The sequence below is a fragment of the Ranitomeya imitator genome, chromosome 7, assembly GCF_032444005.1.
Source record: "Ranitomeya imitator isolate aRanImi1 chromosome 7, aRanImi1.pri, whole genome shotgun sequence".
Taxonomy (NCBI): domain Eukaryota; kingdom Metazoa; phylum Chordata; class Amphibia; order Anura; family Dendrobatidae; genus Ranitomeya; species Ranitomeya imitator.
The window spans coordinates 206,294,207-206,312,049 of NC_091288.1; the positions used below are offsets into that span (position 1 = coordinate 206,294,207).

The window sequence follows — 17,843 nt, forward strand, 5'->3', positions numbered from 1 at the left end:
GATGAAACCGCCATCTCAGAGCGGATAAAACCGCCATCTCAGAGTGAATAAAACCGCCATCTCAGCGCGGATAAAACCGCCATCTCAGCGCGGATAAAACCGCCATCTCAGAGTGGATAAAACCGCCATCTCAGAGTGGATAAAACCGCCATCTCAGTGTGGATAAAACCGCCATCTCAGAGCGGATAAAACCGCCATCTCAGAGCGGATAAAACCGCCATCTCAGAGCGGATAAAACCGCCATCTCAGAGCGGATAAAACCGCCATCTCAGAGTGGATAAAACCGCCATCTCAGTGTGGATAAAACCGCCATCTCAGCGCAGATTAAACCGCCATCTCAGAGCGGATAAAACCGCCATCTCAGTGCGGATAAAACCGCCATCTCAGAGTGGATAAAACCGCCATCTCACTGTGGATAAAACCGCCATCTCAGAGTGAATAAAACCGCCATCTCAGCGCGGATAAAACCGCCATCTCAGCGCGGATAAAACCGCCATCTCAGAGTGGATAAAACCGCCATCTCAGAGTGGATAAAACCGCCATCTCAGTGTGGATAAAACCGCCATCTCAGAGCGGATAAAACCGCCATCTCAGAGCGGATAAAACCGCCATCTCAGAGCGGATAAAACCGCCATCTCAGAGCGGATAAAACCGCCATCTCAGAGCGGATAAAACCGCCATCTCAGTGTGGATAAAACCGCCATCTCAGCGCGGATGAAACCGCCATCTCAGAGCGGATAAAACCGCCATCTCAGCGCGGATAAAACCGCCATCTCAGAGTGGATAAAACCGCCATCTCACTGTGGATAAAACCGCCATCTCAGAGTGAATAAAACCGCCATCTCAGCGCGGATAAAACCGCCATCTCAGAGCAGATAAAACCGCCATCTCAGAGCGGATAAAACCGCCATCTCAGTGCGGATAAAACCGCCATCTCAGAGCGGATAAAACCGCCATCTCAGAGCGGATAAAACCGCCATCTCAGTGCGGATAAAACCGCCATCTCAGAGCCCTCACCAGGTCCGTCCACCTCAAACTAATAATGTTACGGTGACAAAAGAGAAAATGAACAGAGTAAGAACAAAACCCAAAAAACAATGGTGGAGGGAATTTTTAAAAAAAACTTTTTTGCCCCATTTGGAATTTTCTGTTATGAAGGTGAAAGTCACAACTGGGGAAAGAAGAAGAAGAAGAAGAAGAAGAAGAAGAAGAAGAAGAAGAAGAAGAAGCCCAAATGTGGGGGAGCATGGAAGGAGAGTCAGGGGTGAGGCTGAGTGTCAGCTCTGGGGGCGAGAAGCAGCTACAACCCACAGCGGAGTGTGACATGATGGGAGTAGTAGTACTAGTCTCAGCGGAGGAGGAGCAGGGTGCTGGGGACGAGGAGGAGCAGGGTGCTGAGGAGGAGCAGGGTGCTGAGGAGGAGGGGGAGCAGGGTGCTGGGGAGCAGGGTGCTGAGGAGGAGGAACAGGGTGCTGAGGAGGAGGAGCAGGGTGCTGAGGAGGAGGGGGAGCAGGGTGCTGAGGAGGAGGGGGAGCAGGGTGCTGGGGAGGAGCAGGGTGCTGGGGAGGAGCAGGGTGCTGAGGAGGAGCAGGGTGCTGGGGAGGAGCAGGGTGCTGGGGAGGAGGAGCAGGGTGCTGAGGAGGAGCAGGGTGCTGGGGAGGAGGAGCAGGGTGCTGAGGAGGAGCAGGGTGCTGGGGAGGAGCAGGGTGCTAAGGAGGAGCAGGGTGCTGGGGAGGAGCAGGGTGCTGGGGAGGAGCAGGGTGCTGAGGAGGAGCAGGGTGCTGAGGAGGAGCAGGGTGCTGGGGAGGAGGAGCAGGGTGCTGAGGAGGAGCAGGGTGCTGGGGAGGAGGAGCAGGGTGCTGGGGAGGAGCAGGGTGCTGAGGAGGAGCAGGGTGCTGGGGAGGAGCAGGGTGCTGGGGAGGAGGAGCAGGGTGCTGAGGAGGAGCAGGGTGCTGGGGAGGAGCAGGGTGCTGGAGAGGAGGAGCAGGGTGCTGGGGAGGAGCAGGGTGCTGGGGAGGAGCAGGGTGCTGAGGAGGAGCAGGGTGCTGGGGAGGAGCAGGGTGCTGGGAAGGAGCAGGGTGCTGGGGAGGAGGAGCAGGGTGCTGAGGAGGAGCAGGGTGCTGGGGAGGAGGAGCAGGGTGCTGGGGAGGAGCAGGGTGCTGAGGAGGAGGAGCAGGGTGCTGAGGAGGAGCAGGGTGCTGGGGAGGAGCAGGGTGCTGGGGAGGAGGAGCAGGGTGCTGAGGAGGAGCAGGGTGCTGGGGAGGAGCAGGGTGCTGGGGAGGAGGAGCAGGGTGCTGGGGAGGAGGAGCAGGGTGCTGGGGAGGAGGAGCAGGGTGCTGGGGAGGAGCAGGGTGCTGGGGAGGAGCAGGGTGCTGGGGAGGAGCAGGGTGCTGGGGAGGAGGAGCAGGGTGCTGAGGAGGAGCAGGGTGCTGGGGAGGAGGAGCAGGGTGCTGGGGAGGAGCAGGGTGCTGAGGAGGAGCAGGGTGCTGGGGAGGAGGAGCAGGGTGCTGAGGAGGAGCAGGGTGCTGAGGAGGAGCAGGGTGCTGGGGAGGAGCAGGGTGCTGGGGAGGAGCAGGGTGCTGAGGAGGAGCAGGGTGCTTGGGAGGAGCAGGGTGCTGGGGAGGAGCAGGGTGCTGAGGAGGAGGAGCAGGGTGCTGAGGAGGAGCAGGGTGCTGGGGAGGAGCAGGGTGCTGGGGAGGAGGAGCAGGGTGCTGAGGAGGAGCAGGGTGCTGGGGAGGAGCAGGGTGCTGGGGAGGAGGAGCAGGGTGCTGGGGAGGAGGAGCAGGGTGCTGGGGAGGAGCAGGGTGCTGGGGAGGAGCAGGGTGCTGGGGAGGAGCAGGGTGCTTGGGAGGAGCAGGGTGCTGGGGAGGAGCAGGGTGCTGGGGAGGAGCAGGGTGCTGAGGAGGAGGAGCAGGGTGCTGAGGAGGAGCAGGGTGCTGGGGAGGAGCAGGGTGCTGGGGAGGAGGAGCAGGGTGCTGGGGAGGAGGAGCAGGGTGCTGGGGAGGAGCAGGGTGCTGGGGAGGAGCAGGGTGCTGGGGAGGAGGAGCAGGGTGCTGAGGAGGAGCAGGGTGCTGGGGAGGAGCAGGGTGCTGGGGAGGAGGAGCAGGGTGCTGAGGAGGAGCAGGGTGCTGGGGAGGAGGAGCAGGGTGCTGGGGAGGAGCAGGGTGCTGGGGAGGAGGAGCAGGGTGCTGAGGAGGAGCAGGGTGCTGAGGAGGAGCAGGGTGCTGGGGAGGAGCAGGGTGCTGAGGAGGAGCAGGGTGCTGGGGAGGAGGAGCAGGGTGCTGAGGAGGAGCAGGGTGCTGGGGAGGAGCAGGGTGCTGAGGAGGAGCAGGGTGCTGAGGAGGAGCAGGGTGCTGAGGAGGAGCAGAGTCCTGGGGAGGAGCAGGGTGCTGGGGAGGAGCAGGGTGCTGGGGAGGAGGAGCAGGGTGCTGAGGAGGAGCAGGGTGCTGGGGAGGAGCAGGGTGCTGGGGAGGAGCAGAGTGCTTGGGAGGAGCAGGGTGCTGGGGAGGAGCAGGGTGCTGGGGAGGAGCAGGGTGCTGAGGAGGAGCAGGGTGCTGAGGAGGAGCAGGGTGCTGAGGAGGAGCAGGGTGCTGGGGAGGAGCAGGGTGCTGGGGAGGAGCAGGGTGCTGGGGAGGAGCAGGGTGCTGAGGAGGAGCAGGGTGCTGGGGAGGAGGAGCAGGGTGCTGGGGAGGAGCAGGGTGCTGAGGAGGAGCAGGGTGCTGGGGAGGAGGAGCAGGGTGCTGAGGAGGAGCAGGGTGCTGGGGAGGAGCAGGGTGCTGAGGAGGAGCAGGGTGCTGGGGAGGAGGAGCAGGGTGCTGAGGAGGAGCAGGGTGCTGGGGAGGAGGAGCAGGGTGCTGGGGAGGAGCAGGGTGCTGGGGAGGAGGAGCAGGGTGCTGGGGAGGAAGAGCAGGGTGCTGGGGAGGAGCAGGGTGCTGGGGAGGAGGAGCAGGGTGCTGAGGAGGAGCAGGGTGCTGGGGAGGAGCAGGGTGCTGGGGAGGAGGAGCAGGGTGCTGAGGAGGAGCAGGGTGCTGAGGAGGAGCAGGGTGCTGGGGAGGAGCAGGGTGCTGGGGAGGAGCAGGGTGCTGAGGAGGAGCAGGGTGCAGGGGAGGAGGAGCAGGGTGCTGAGGAGGAGCAGGGTGCTGGGGAGGAGGAGCAGGGTGCTGAGGAGGAGCAGGGTGCTGGGGAGGAGCAGGGTGCTGGGGAGGAGCAGGGTGCTGGGGAGGAGCAGGGTGCTGGGGAGGAGGAGCAGGGTGCTGAGGAGGAGCAGGGTGCTGGGGAGGAGCAGGGTGCTGAGGAGGAGCAGGGTGCTGGGGAGGAGGAGCAGGGTGCTGGGGAGGAGCAGGGTGCTGGGGAGGAGGAGCAGGGTGCTGAGGAGGAGCAGGGTGCTGGGGAGGAGGAGCAGGGTGCTGGGGAGGAGGAGCAGGGTGCTGGGGAGGAGCAGGGTGCTGGGGAGGAGGAGCAGGGTGCTGGGGAGGAGGAGCAGGGTGCTGGGGAGGAGGAGCAGGGTGCTGGGGAGGAGCAGGGTGCTGAGGAGGAGCAGGGTGCTGGGGAGGAGCAGGGTGCTGGGGAGGAGCAGGGTGCTGGGGAGGAGCAGGGTGCTGGGGAGGAGGAGCAGGGTGCTGAGGAGGAGCAGGGTGCTGGGGAGGAGCAGGGTGCTGAGGAGGAGCAGGGTGCTGGGGAGGAGGAGCAGGGTGCTGAGGAGGAGCAGGGTGCTGGGGAGGAGCAGGGTGCTGGGGAGGAGCAGGGTGCTGGGGAGGAGCAGGGTGCTGGGGAGGAGGAGCAGAGTGCTGGGGAGGAGCAGGGTGCTGGGGAGGAGCAGGGTGCTGAGGAGGAGCAGGGTGCTGGGGAGGAGCAGGGTGCTGAGGAGGAGCAGGGTGCTGGGGAGGAGGAGCAGGGTGCTGGGGAGGAGCAGGGTGCTGAGGAGGAGCAGGGTGCTGGGGAGGAGGAGCAGGGTGCTGAGGAGGAGCAGGGTGCTGAGGAGGAGCAGGGTGCTGGGGAGGAGCAGGGTGCTGAGGAGGAGCAGGGTGCTGGGGAGGAGCAGGGTGCTGAGGAGGAGCAGGGTGCTGAGGAGGAGCAGGGTGCTGGGGAGGAGCAGGGTGCTGAGGAGGAGCAGGGTGCTGAGGAGGAGCAGGGTGCTGAGGAGGAGCAGGGTGCTGGGGAGGAGCAGGGTGCTGGGGAGGAGCAGGGTGCTGGGGAGGAGGAGCAGGGTGCTGGGAAGGAGCAGGGTGCTGAGGAGGAGCAGGGTGCTGGGGAGGAGCAGGGTGCTGGGGAGGAGGAGCAGGGTGCTGAGGAGGAGCAGGGTGCTGGGGAGGAGGAGCAGGGTGCTGGGGAGGAGCAGGGTGCTGGGGAGGAGGAGCAGGGTGCTGAGGAGGAGCAGGGTGCTGGGGAGGAGCAGGGTGCTGAGGAGGAGCAGGGTGCTGAGGAGGAGCAGGGTGCTGGGGAGGAGCAGGGTGCTGAGGAGGAGCAGGGTGCTGAGGAGGAGCAGGGTGCTGAGGAGGAGCAGGGTGCTGGGGAGGAGCAGGGTGCTGGGGAGGAGGAGCAGGGTGCTGGGGAGGAGCAGGGTGCTGGGGAGGAGCAGGGTGCTGAGGAGGAGCAGGGTGCTGGGGAGGAGCAGGGTGCTGAGGAGGAGCAGGGTGCTGGGGAGGAGCAGGGTGCTGGGGAGGAGGAGCAGGGTGCTGGGGAGGAGCAGGGTGCTGAGGAGGAGCAGGGTGCTGGGGAGGAGGAGCAGGGTGCTGAGGAGGAGCAGGGTGCTGGGGAGGAGCAGGGTGCTGGGGAGGAGGAGCAGGGTGCTGAGGAGGAGCAGGGTGCTGGGGAGGAGCAGGGTGCTGAGGAGGAGCAGGGTGCTGAGGAGGAGCAGGGTGCTGAGGAGGAGCAGGGTGCTGGGGAGGAGCAGGGTGCTGGGGAGGAGGAGCAGGGTGCTGGGGAGGAGCAGGGTGCTGGGGAGGAGCAGGGTGCTGGGGAGGAGCAGGGTGCTGGGGAGGAGCAGGGTGCTGGGGAGGAGGGGGAGCAGGGTGCTGAGGAGGAGCAGGGTGCTGGGGAGGAGGAGCAGGGTGCTGGGGAGGAGCAGGGTGCTGGGGAGGAGCAGGGTGCTGGGGAGGAGGAGCAGGGTGCTGAGGAGGAGCAGGGTGCTGGGGAGGAGCAGGGTGCTGGGGAGGAGCAGGGTGCTGGGGAGGAGGAGCAGGGTGCTGGGGAGGAGCAGGGTGCTGGGGAGGAGGAGCAGGGTGCTGGGGAGGAGCAGGGTGCTGGGGAGGAGGAGCAGGGTGCTGGGGAGGAGCAGGGTGCTGGGGAGGAGGAGCAGGGTGCTGGGGAGGAGGAGCAGGGTGCTGGGGAGGAGCAGGGTGCTGGGGAGGAGCAGGGTGCTGAGGAGGAGCAGGGTGCTGGGGAGGAGCAGGGTGCTGGGGAGGAGGGGGAGCAGGGTGCTGAGGAGGAGCAGGGTGCTGGGGAGGAGGAGCAGGGTGCTGGGGAGGAGCAGGGTGCTGGGGAGGAGGAGCAGGGTGCTGAGGAGGAGCAGGGTGCTGGGGAGGAGCAGGGTGCTGGGGAGGAGCAGGGTGCTGGGGAGGAGGAGCAGGGTGCTGGGGAGGAGCAGGGTGCTGAGGAGGAGCAGGGTGCTGGGGAGGAGCAGGGTGCTGGGGAGGAGGAGCAGGGTGCTGGGGAGGAGGAGCAGGGTGCTGAGGAGGAGCAGGGTGCTGGGGAGGAGCAGGGTGCTGAGGAGGAGCAGGGTGCTGAGGAGGAGCAGGGTGCTGGGGAGGAGCAGGGTGCTGGGGAGGAGCAGGGTGCTGGGGAGGAGGAGCAGGGTGCTGGGGAGGAGGAGCAGGGTGCTGGGGAGGAGGGGGAGCAGGGTGCTGAGGAGGAGCAGGGTGCTGGGGAGGAGGAGCAGGGTGCTGGGGAGGAGCAGGGTGCTGGGGAGGAGCAGGGTGCTGGGGAGGAGGAGCAGGGTGCTGAGGAGGAGCAGGGTGCTGGGGAGGAGCAGGGTGCTGGGGAGGAGCAGGGTGCTGGGGAGGAGGAGCAGGGTGCTGGGGAGGAGCAGGGTGCTGAGGAGGAGCAGGGTGCTGAGGAGGAGGAGCAGGGTGCTGGGGAGGAGGAGCAGGGTGCTGGGGAGGAGCAGGGTGCTGAGGAGGAGCAGGGTGCTGGGGAGGAGCAGGGTGCTGGGGAGGAGCAGGGTGCTGGGGAGGAGGAGCAGGGTGCTGAGGAGGAGCAGGGTGCTGGGGAGGAGCAGGGTGCTGGGGAGGAGGAGCAGGGTGCTGGGGAGGAGCAGGGTGCTGGGGAGGAGCAGGGTGCTGGGGAGGAGGAGCAGGGTGCTGGGGAGGAGGAGCAGGGTGCTGGGGAGGAGCAGGGTGCTGGGGAGGAGGAGCAGGGTGCTGGGGAGGAGGAGCAGGGTGCTGGGGAGGAGGCGGCACCGGGCGGGGGCGCCGTGTGTGCGGGGCGGCGCCTCTCTGCAGTCGGAGCCCGGGCTGTGCGCGCTGTGTCGGGGCCTCCCGGGCTCTTCCCGCATTACCGGCCCCTATGGATTAGTCCGAGCTCCGGGAAGTCGCTTTTTTCTGTGGGACGAGGACGACACCGGAGGACGCCATGAAGAAACAGTTCAACCGCATGAGGCTGCTGGCCAACCAGACCGTGGGAAGGTGAGCGAGGCCGAGGGCCCGGGGGCCACAGGGGCTCTGCCCTGTGTACATAGTGCTGTCTGTGCCCCCTGTAACCATAGGAACCGCAGTCGCTGTCGGTTGTCACAGTCGTTTGCGCCATTTCATAACTTTTTCATACCCGACTCAAGTTATATATTTGTGTGGAGCGTCAGCACTGGGAGGACTGGTGTGTGGCAGCGGTCAGGACGGCAGCCCTGGTGTGTGGCAGCGGTCAGGACGGCAGCCCTGGTGTGTGGCAGCGGTCAGGACGGCAGCCCTGGTGTGTGGCAGCGGTCAGGACGGCAGCCCTGGTGTGTGGCAGCGGTCAGGACGGCAGCCCTGGTGTGTGGCAGCGGTCAGGACGGCAGCCCTGGTGTGTGGCAGCGGTCAGGACGGCAGCCCTGGTGTGTGGCAGCGGTCAGGACGGCAGCCCTGGTGTGTGGCAGCGGTCAGGACGGCAGCCCTGGTGTGTGGCAGCGGTCAGGACGGCAGCCCTGGTGTGTGGCAGCGGTCAGGACGGCAGCCCTGGTGTGTGGCAGCGGTCAGGACGGCAGCACTGGGAGGACTGGTGTGTGGCAGTGGTCGTGGCAGCATCACTGGGAGACTGGTGTGTTGCAGCGGTCAGGACGGCAGCACTGGGAGGACTGGTGTGTTGCAGCGGTCAGGACGGCAGCACTGGGAGGACTGGTGTGTTGCAGCGGTCAGGACGGCAGCACTGGGAGGACTGGTGTGTTGCAGCGGTCAGGACGGCAGCACTGGGAGGACTGGTGTGTGGCGGCAGCACTGGGAGGACTGGTGTGTGGCAGCGGTCACGACGGCAGCACTGGGGGGGGAGTGGGGTGTGACATCACTGGGAGGACTGGTGTGTGGCAGCGGTCGTGGCAGCATCACTGGGAGGACTGGTGTGTGGCAGCATCACTGGGAGGACTGGTGTGTGGCAGCGGTCAGGACGGCATTACTGGGAGGACTGGTGTGTGGCGGCATCACTGGGAGGACTTGTGTGTAGCAGCTGTCGTGGCGGAATCACTGGGAGGACTGGTGTGTGGCAGCGGTCAGGACGGCATTACTGGGAGGACTGGTGTGTGGCAGCGGTCGTGGCAGCATCACTGTGAGGACTGGTGTGTGGCAGCGGTCGTGGCGGCATCACTGGGAGGACTGGTGTGTGGCGGCAGCACTGGGAGGACTGTTGTGTGGCAGCATCACTGGGAGGACTTGTGTGTAGCAGCTGTCGTAGCGGAATCACTGGGAGGACTGGTGTGTGTGGCAGCGGTCGTGGCGGCAGCACTGGGAGGACTGGTGTGTGGCAGCGGTCGTGGCGGCAGCACTGGGAGGACTGGTGTGTGTGGCAGCGGTCAGGAAGGCAGCGCTGGGAGGACTGGTGTGCGGCGGCAGCACTGGGAGGACTGGTGTGTGGCAGCATCACTGTGAGGACTGGTGTGTGACAGCGGTCAGGACTGCAGCACTGGGAGGACTGGTGTGTGGCAGCGGTCGTGGCGGCATCACTGTGAGGACTGGTGTGTGGCAGCGGTCGTGGCGGCATCACTGGGAGGACTGGTGTGTGGCAGCGGTCAGGAAGGCAGCGCTGGGAGGACTGGTGTGCGGCGGCAGCACTGGGAGGACTGGTGTGTGGCAGCATCACTGTGAGGACTGGTGTGTGACAGCGGTCAGGACTGCAGCACTGGGAGGACTGGTGTGTGGCAGCGGTCGTGGCGGCATCACTGTGAGGACTGGTGTGTGGCAGCGGTCGTGGCGGCATCACTGGGAGGACTGGTGTGTGGCAGCGGTCGTGGCGGCAGCACTGTGAGGACTGGTGTGTGGCAGCGGTCAGGAAGGCAGCGCTGGGAGGACTGGTGTGCGGCGGCAGCACTGGGAGGACTGGTGTGTGGCAGCATCACTGTGAGGACTGGTGTGTGACAGCGGTCAGGACTGCAGCACTGGGAGGACTGGTGTGTGGCAGCGGTCGTGGCGGCATCACTGTGAGGACTGGTGTGTGGCAGCGGTCGTGGCGGCATCACTGGGAGGACTGGTGTGTGGCAGCGGTCGTGGCGGCATCACTGTGAGGACTGGTGTGTGGCAGCTGTCAGGACGGCAGCACTGGGAGGACTGGTGTGTGGCAGCAGTCGTGGCGGCATCACTGTGAGGACTGGTGTTTGGCAGCGGTCGTGGTGGCATCACTGGGAAAACTGGTGTGTTGCAACGGTCAGGACGGCAGCACTGGGAGGACTGGTGTTTGGCGGCAGCACTGGGAGGACTGGTGTGTGAAGTCCTCCCAGTGCTGCCGCCAGCACTGGGAGGACTGGTGTGTGGCAGCGGTCACGACGGCAGCACTGGGGGGGAATGGGGTGTGATATCACTGGGATGACTGGTGTGTGGCAGCGGTCTTGGCGGCATCACTGGAAGGACTGGTGTGTGGCAGCGGTCGTGGTGGCATCACTGGGAGGACTGGTGTGTGGCAGCGGTCGTGGCGGAATCACTGGGAGGACTGTTGTGTGGCAGCGGTTATGGCGGCATCACTGGGAGGACTGTTGTGTGGCAGCGGTTATGGCGGCATCACTGGGAGGAATGGTGTGTGTGTGGCAGTGGTTGTGGCGGCATCACTGGGAGGACTGGTGTGTTGCAACGGTCAGGACGGCAGCACTGGGAGGACTGGTGTGTGGCGGCAGCACTGGGAGGACTGGTGTGTGACAGCGGTCAGGACCGCAGCACTGGGAGGACTGGTGTGTGGCAGCGGTCGTGGAGGCATCACTGTGAGGACTGGTGTGTGGCAGCGGTCGTGGCGGCAGCACTGGGAGGACTGGTGTGTGGCAGCGGTCGTGGCGGCAGCACTGGGAGGACTGGTGTGTGGCAGTGGTCGTGGCGGCAGCACTGGGAGGACTGGTGTGTGGCAGTGGTTGTGGCGGCATCACTGGGAGGACTGGTGTGTGGCAGTGGTCGTGGCGGCAGCACTGGGAGGACTGGTGTGTGGCAGTGGTTGTGGCGGCATCACTGGGAGGACTGGTGTGTGGTTGTGGCGGCATCACTGGGAGGACTGGTGTGTGGCAGTGGTCGTGGCGGCAGCACTGGGAGGACTGGTGTGTGGCAACGGTCAGGACGGCAGCACTGGGAGGACTGGTGTGTGGCAGCGGTCACGACGGCAGCACTGGGGGGGAGTGGTGTGTGGTTGTGGCGGCAGCACTGGGAGGACTGGTGTGTGGCAGTGGTCGTGGCGGCAGCACTGGGAGGACTGGTGTGTGGCAGTGGTTGTGGCGGCATCACTGGGAGGACTGGTGTGTGGCAGTGGTCGTGGCGGCAGCACTGGGAGGACTGGTGTGTGGCAGTGGTTGTGGCAGCATCACTGGGAGGACTGGTGTGTGGCAACGGTCAGGACGGCAGCACTGGGAGGACTGGTGTGTGGCAGCGGTCACGACGGCAGCACTGGGGGGGAGTGGTGTGTGACATCACTGGGAGGACTGGTGTGTGGCAGCGGTCGTGGCGGCATCACTGGGAGGACTGGTGTGTGTGGCAGCGGTCGTGGCGGCATCACTGGGAGGACTGGTGTGTGGCAGCGGTCGTGGCGGCATCACTGGGAGGACTGGTGTGTGGCGGCATCACTGGGAGGACTGGTGTGTGTGGCAGTGGTTGTGGTGGCAGCACTGGGAGGACTGGTGTGCGGTGGTGGACATGGCAGTGGCACTGGGCCGGCTGTGGTGTTGCAGTGGTCAGGCTGGTGCATTGAATTTGCTCTCACCATCGCGGTGGCTGAATTTGGAGGATCGTTGAGTGGCAGTGGTCATGGCGGCATGTTGGGGTGGCTGTGGTGGGGCAGCGGTTATGGGGGCTGCACAGGGCAGATCATAGGTCTCCATCGTTCTTCTCAGTCACTTCCTGACAATATTGTGGGGTTCGCTGCTGATTGCGTCTCACAGCTGAGGGTTTGCTGCAGTTGCTTTCTCAGTACAATTCTCCCATAGAGGCTCGTATAGAGCAGAGCGTGCGGTCGGCATTATTGTATAACTAGATGGTGGCCCGATTCTAACGCATTGGGTATTCTAGAATATGCATGTCCACGTAGTATATTGCACAGGTACGTAGTATATTGCCCAGCCACGTAGTATATTGCCCAGCCACGTAGTATATTGCACAGGTACGTAGTATATTGCCCAGCCACGTAGTATATTGCCCAGCCACGTAGTATACTGCAATGTAGGCACCATATCCCTGTTAAAAAAAGGATTAAAATAAAAAAGTTATATACTCACCTTCCATTGGCCCCCGGATCGAAGCGGTTACCGACGCGCGCTCCGGTCTGTTTTGCCGCAACGAATCATCGACTTGGATTTCTATGACAGACAGAGGCCGCGACCAATGAATATCCGTGACAGAAAGACAGACAGAAGGACAGACAGACGGAAGTGACCCTTAGACAATTATATAGTAGACTAGATGGTGGGCCGATTCTAACGCATCGGGTATTCTAGAATATGTATGTATATAGCAGCCACATAGTATATAGCACAGGCCACGTAGTATATAGGAGCCATGTAGTATATAGCAGACAAATACTACGTGGCCTGTGCTATATACTATGTGGCATCTCAAAAACATTTCTAGAATTCGCCCTTTTCTTACTTTCGACTCTGCAAAAACTCTGACTGTTTCACTTATTCATTCTCGTCTGGACTATTGTAACTCTCTACTAATCGGCCTCCCTCTTGCAAAACTCTCCCCGCTCCAATCTGTCCTGAATGCTGCAGCCAGGATCATATTCCTCACCAACCGTTACACCGATGCCTCTACCCTGTGCCAGTCATTACACTGGCTACCCATCCACTCCAGAATCCAGTACAAAACTACTACCCTCATCCACAAAGCACTCCATGGCTCAGCACCACCCTACATCTCCTCCCTGGTATCAGTCTACCACCCTACCCGTGCCCTCCGCTCCGCTAATGACCTGAGGTTAGCATCCTCAATAATCAGAACCGCCCACTCCCGTCTCCAAGACTTTACACGTGCTGCGCCGATTCTTTGGAATGCACTACCTAGGTTAATACGATTAATCCCCAATCCCCACAGTTTTAAGCGTACCCTAAAAACTCATTTGTTCAGACTGGCCTACCGCCTCAATGCATTAACCTAACGATCCCTGTGTGTTTTTTTTTTGTTTTTTTTTTTTAATAGGCCAATCAGGTTCCTTGCATCATGTTCTCATTCACTTTATGCAGTTAATAGCCCTCTGTGTCTGTACTGTTACATACTTAGGCAGGTAACTGGTTCATGCAGCTTTACATGAACACCTGAGCCTTACACTATAGCTGGTCCGAATAACTAAAGCAATTGTTACCATCCACCTCTCGTGTCTCCCCTTTTCCCCATAGTTTGTAGCTTGCGAGCAGCAGGGCCCTCACTCCTCCTGGTATCTGTTTTGAACTGTATTTCTGTTATGCTGTAATGTCTATTGTCTGTACAAGTCCCCTCTATAATTTGTAAAGCGCTGCGGAATATGTTGGCGCTATATAAATAAAAATTATTATTATTATTATTATATGTGGCTGCTATATACATACATATTGTAGAATACCCGATGCGTTAATACAGGCCACGCAATATATAACAGCCACGTACTATATAACACAGCCCATGCAGTATATAGCAGCCACGCAGTATATAACACAGGCGACGTAGTATATAACACAGGCCACGCAGTATATAACACATCTCACGCAGTATATAGCAGCCACGTAATATATAGCACAGCCCACGGAGTATATAACACAGCCTATGTAGTATATAGCAGCCACGCAGTATCTAACACAGCCCACGTAGTGTACAGCAGTGTGGGCACCATATCCCTGTTAAAAAAAAAAAAAATTAAAATAAAAAATAGTTATATACTCACCCCCTGGGATCCACCGAAGCTCCGGCGATGCGCGCGGCTGCCGCCATCTTCCGTTCCTAGAATGCATTGCGAAATTACCCAGATGACTTGGCGGTCTCGCAAGACCGCTAAGTCTTCTGGGTAATTTCGCAATGCATCGCCAGGAACGGAAGATGGCGGCAGGCGGAGCGGCTTGGCGGACTACGGAGGGTGAGAATAGCAGGTTTTTTTTATTTTTTTTTATTTTTAACATTACGTTTTTTTACTATTGATGCCGCATAGGCAGCGTCAGTAGTAAAATGTTGGGGACACACAGGGTTAATAGCAGCGGTAACGGAGTGCGTTACCCGCGGCCCGTTACCGCTGGCATTAACCCTGTGTGACCGGAGGGGAGTATGCGGGCGCCGGGCAGTGACTTCGGGGAGTAAGGAGAGGCCATTTTCTTCCGGATTGTGCCCGTCGCTGATTGGTCTTGGCTTTTTTTCCGCGACCAATCAGCGACTTGGATTTCCATGACAGACAGAGGCCGCGACCAATGAATATCCGTGACAGACAGAAGTGACCCGTAGACAATTATATAGTAGATGGGGCCGTATTGGGGCTGTGCCCCCTGCCTGCCTGTATGGGGGGATACGTCGCGGGCCTTTTGGCGAGTATTTCAGTTGCCATCTATCCCGGTGAAGCGGCCGGTGACCCCGCGGTGTGAGCGGCCCAGCGCTGCCCCGGTCCCCGGCTACAATGTATCGGCTCTGGGTGCGGAGTCTGCGGACACAATGTATCAGCGACTGCTCTTGTATTTCCCTTATGTTACAATTTCGGGGCATTTTTTCCTGTAAGTTCTTGGCGTTTTGGTTCCGCTATGTAATCGGTTGTTCTCGGTCGCGGTATCGGAGGGACTGGTTCTTGCACAATCAGATGCTGCCAGCACTGACCGGACCGTGTGAAACAGGAAGAAAATCCCACTGACGGCGAAATGGTTTATTCACCCGTTTCCAGGAGGAGCGGTACAGCAGAGTTCTGAGAAGCCATTTTGCAGAATTGCAGGAATTTCCTAAAAACGGACAAGACTGGAAAGCTGAGCCATCGCCTTTAAAGGGGGATTCCACTTTTCGCTGCCTTGCATCATGTGATTTTCAGGGGTTAGAGTTGACCAAAATGATTTGTGGGCCCTGGTCCTGCGTCCTTGTCGGACCCCTGTGAACCTCCTCCTGCCTATGAAATCGCCTTCAAATCAGGGGTTTGTGAATGCCACGGAGCTGACGTATTTAGCTCGGCCCGGGTGGAATTTGTGTGGGTCGGTTTATATCTGGCCCATGGACTGTCAGCTTCTTTAGGAAGGGCCTGCATGTACTGCACCCTGTATCTATCTATATAATTGTCTAAGGGGTACTTCTGTCTGTCTGTCCGCCCCTCCCTACTTCCGTCCAGTCAGTGCCCGCTCCATACTCCCCTCCAGTCAGCGCTCACTGGGTTAATGGCAGCAGTAACGGACCACGTTATGCCGCGGTGTAACGCACTCGGTTAACGCTGCTATTAACCCTGTGTGACCAACTTTTTTACTTTTTATGCTGCCTAAAAGATATGTTAAAAATAATAAAATGAAATAAAAAATCATCATATACTCACCTTCCGACGTCCACTGATGCGTGCGATGCTGCCGCCAGCTTCCGTTCCCAGAGATGCATTGCGAAATTACCCAGATGACTTAGCGGTCTTGCGTATATAACTATTTTTTATTTATTTATTTATTTTTTTTAACAGGGATATGGTGCCCACACTGCTATATGCTGCGCGGGTTGTGTTATATGCTGCGCGGGCTGTGTTATATGCTGCGCGGGCTGTGTTATATGCTGCGCGGGCTGTGTTGTATGCTGCGCGGGCTGTGTTGTGTGCTGCGCGGGCTGTGTTGTGTGCTGCGCGGGCTGTGTTGTGTGCTGCGCGGGCTGTGTTGTGTGCTGCGCGGGCTGTGTTGTGGGCTGCGCGGGCTGTGTTGTGGGCTGCGCGGGCTGTGTTGTGGGCTGCGTGGGCTGCGTTATACATACATATTCTAGAATACCCGATGCGTTAGAATCGGGCCACCATCTAGTATATATAGCTAAGGGCGGCAGCTCGGATTAACCCTGTCTGCACCCAGATGACGCTGCCATCACCAGGATGCTTAAAATTCCTTCCCCATTAATAATTTTCTGGGCGTCTCTCATACGTCTTTTGTGGTGATTTATATGGGACCATCGTCATCAAGTCCTGATGTATTGGGGAGAGTTGTTCTTTTATTGAAAGCAGATTTGGAACCCTAGGATTGGTGCAATTCTTGGGTGATAAATGGTGAATATAAGGGATCCGAGTTCTAGGAGTTAACTCTTTATACAAAGTCTATGGCTGGAGAAGCAAGTGTCGGACTTGGATGACTGCTGCTTTATGTCTGGTGATTGCTGGGACCCCACTAATCTGCCACTTAGCGCATTGGTGACATGTTTGATTGTTTGACTAACCTCTATATTCTCTCCTTCCCCCTTAGTGTGGGGGCTGAAATCAGGGTCTCGGGCAGGATTAGGGTTTGGGGATCTGTGCATGGTCGGCAGGTTAGTGGCGTCCTGTTGTGGAAGTGAGCAATGCCGGACAACCCCTTTTAATTTCAGCGACTTTTGTGGATCAGTCCTCAATCATGGCGGTCCCGAGACATTGGAGAAGGGCTGTGTCTGCTAAGTATAACCGCGCCGTCAGCAGACTTGTCACACAATGTGAGAACACATGCATGTCCCCGAATGCCAAACAGCACGGTCTGGAGGAAGTGTTCCTATTAATGCAAGATCTGTGCTTGCTGTCAGTGATTGGAAACCTTCTTGTTGTCATCCAGAGGGCGACAGCCCCCCCATGGCGATGCCCCCCATCAGATCACATCAGATTAGGAATGGTTGTTCTTATTTTGGCAGTAATCGGAGATCATGAAAATGGTTGTCGAAACTAAAAGTTTGCCAAAGTTTAGATTGGGGGAGACTTATAGGGGGCAATCCTCCGTGTCCGGTGGCGGACTCTTCCCCTCTCGCGTCACTTAATATGGCCGGCACATGGGAGCGCCCCTGAAGGGCAGATGAGCCGATGGCTGCGCTTTTTGATATGAAACATGTGGCTTGTTGCGAGTCCTCGGGAGTTGGAAGTGATACCGAGTGTGGGGGGAGAAAAGATCCGAGGACGGAAACGATCATGGGCTGCCACCCTGCTTTCCTAAAGTCCTGTGTTACATAGACAATCTTATTAATCTCAGTGCAATGCTTAATGTCTCCTGTGGGGGCGCTGCAGGGAAACTGGACACTTACTGTAAGGGTTAAAAGCAAGAGGACACGTTGTGATCACCATTGGGTCATGGATCTCCACTTGGTCCAACACGTCTGTGATCACTTGGGACAAATCATTGTTGTCCGTGTGCTAGACGAAAGCCACGATGACTGTATGATCAGGAAAAATGGAGTCTGCTTTCTTGGCCAAAACAGCGCCCCTCTTGTCTGTGGTTGGTGTCTGGTATTACACCGTGTCACACTGTCCTCGTCACAATGACCATGGCCCGACCACAGATGGAGAACATGAGCTGGGGCGTCTAATGCTGATGGCTCGCTGAGCTACACGGGGGCACAGGATTTCTGGGTCCCAAATCTGAGGTCCATTTTTTTTTTTCCTGAAAAACAGGGATAATCGGAAAGTCTTGTGGTGTCGTTTTCTTTCTTTTTTTTAAATAATGGTGCAAAAATTAGACAATTTTGTGCAAATTGGGGCAAAAAAATGCAGTGTGACCCATAGGAGGAGGTTCTGGGGTTATTAGGGGTTAGTGATGGCCGGTGTTGGGGTCTATGACAGATATCGCAGCTCCTCCAGGGCCCACGAGCAGCAGTGACTAATGCTGCAGCCATGTGAGAACTCGTCAAATAGAAACTCGCTCAACGGGGAAACGCGTCAAACCCAGAACATCTCGTCTAATAACACGAAATGGAGAAGATTAAGGGATCTGTAAAAGAGCAGTGAGCACACAGCTGGAGGTTCGTCACAGTGTGATAGCGTAGAATGACGTCATCAGGTGACACCAGGGTGATCTGTATGGTTGGGGATGAGTCCAACGCTGGATATTAATCCATTATATAGTGAGTGCAGCTCTGGGGTATAATGCAGGAGGTAACTAAGGATCAGTAATGTAATGTATGTACACAGTGACTGCACCAGCAGAATAGTGAGTGCAGCTCTGGGGTATAATGCAGGATGTAACTCAGGATCAGTAATGTAATGTATGTACACAGTGACTGCACCAGCAGAATAGTGAGTGCAGCTCTGGGGTGTAATGCAGGAGGTAACTAAGGATCAGTAATGTAATGTAT

At 59.4% G+C, this 17,843-nt stretch overlaps 1 protein-coding gene across 3 annotated transcripts in view; it reads left to right on the forward strand.

Moving 5' to 3' along the window:
- Positions 1 to 7,411: 7,411 nt before the first annotated feature.
- The window catches only part of ARHGAP17 (Rho GTPase activating protein 17), a 66,271-nt gene continuing 55,839 nt past the window's right edge, over positions 7,412 to 17,843 (forward strand). For 2 of the 3 annotated variants that reach the window (XM_069734551.1, XM_069734552.1), the window contains exon 1: positions 7,414 to 7,622. In XM_069734551.1, coding sequence (XP_069590652.1) covers positions 7,570 to 7,622 — 53 coding nt within the window. In that variant the 5' untranslated portion in view covers positions 7,414 to 7,569. Of the gene's footprint in view, positions 7,623 to 17,843 lie in introns of all 3 variants that reach the window. The other variant, XM_069734553.1, reaches the window with a different exon arrangement.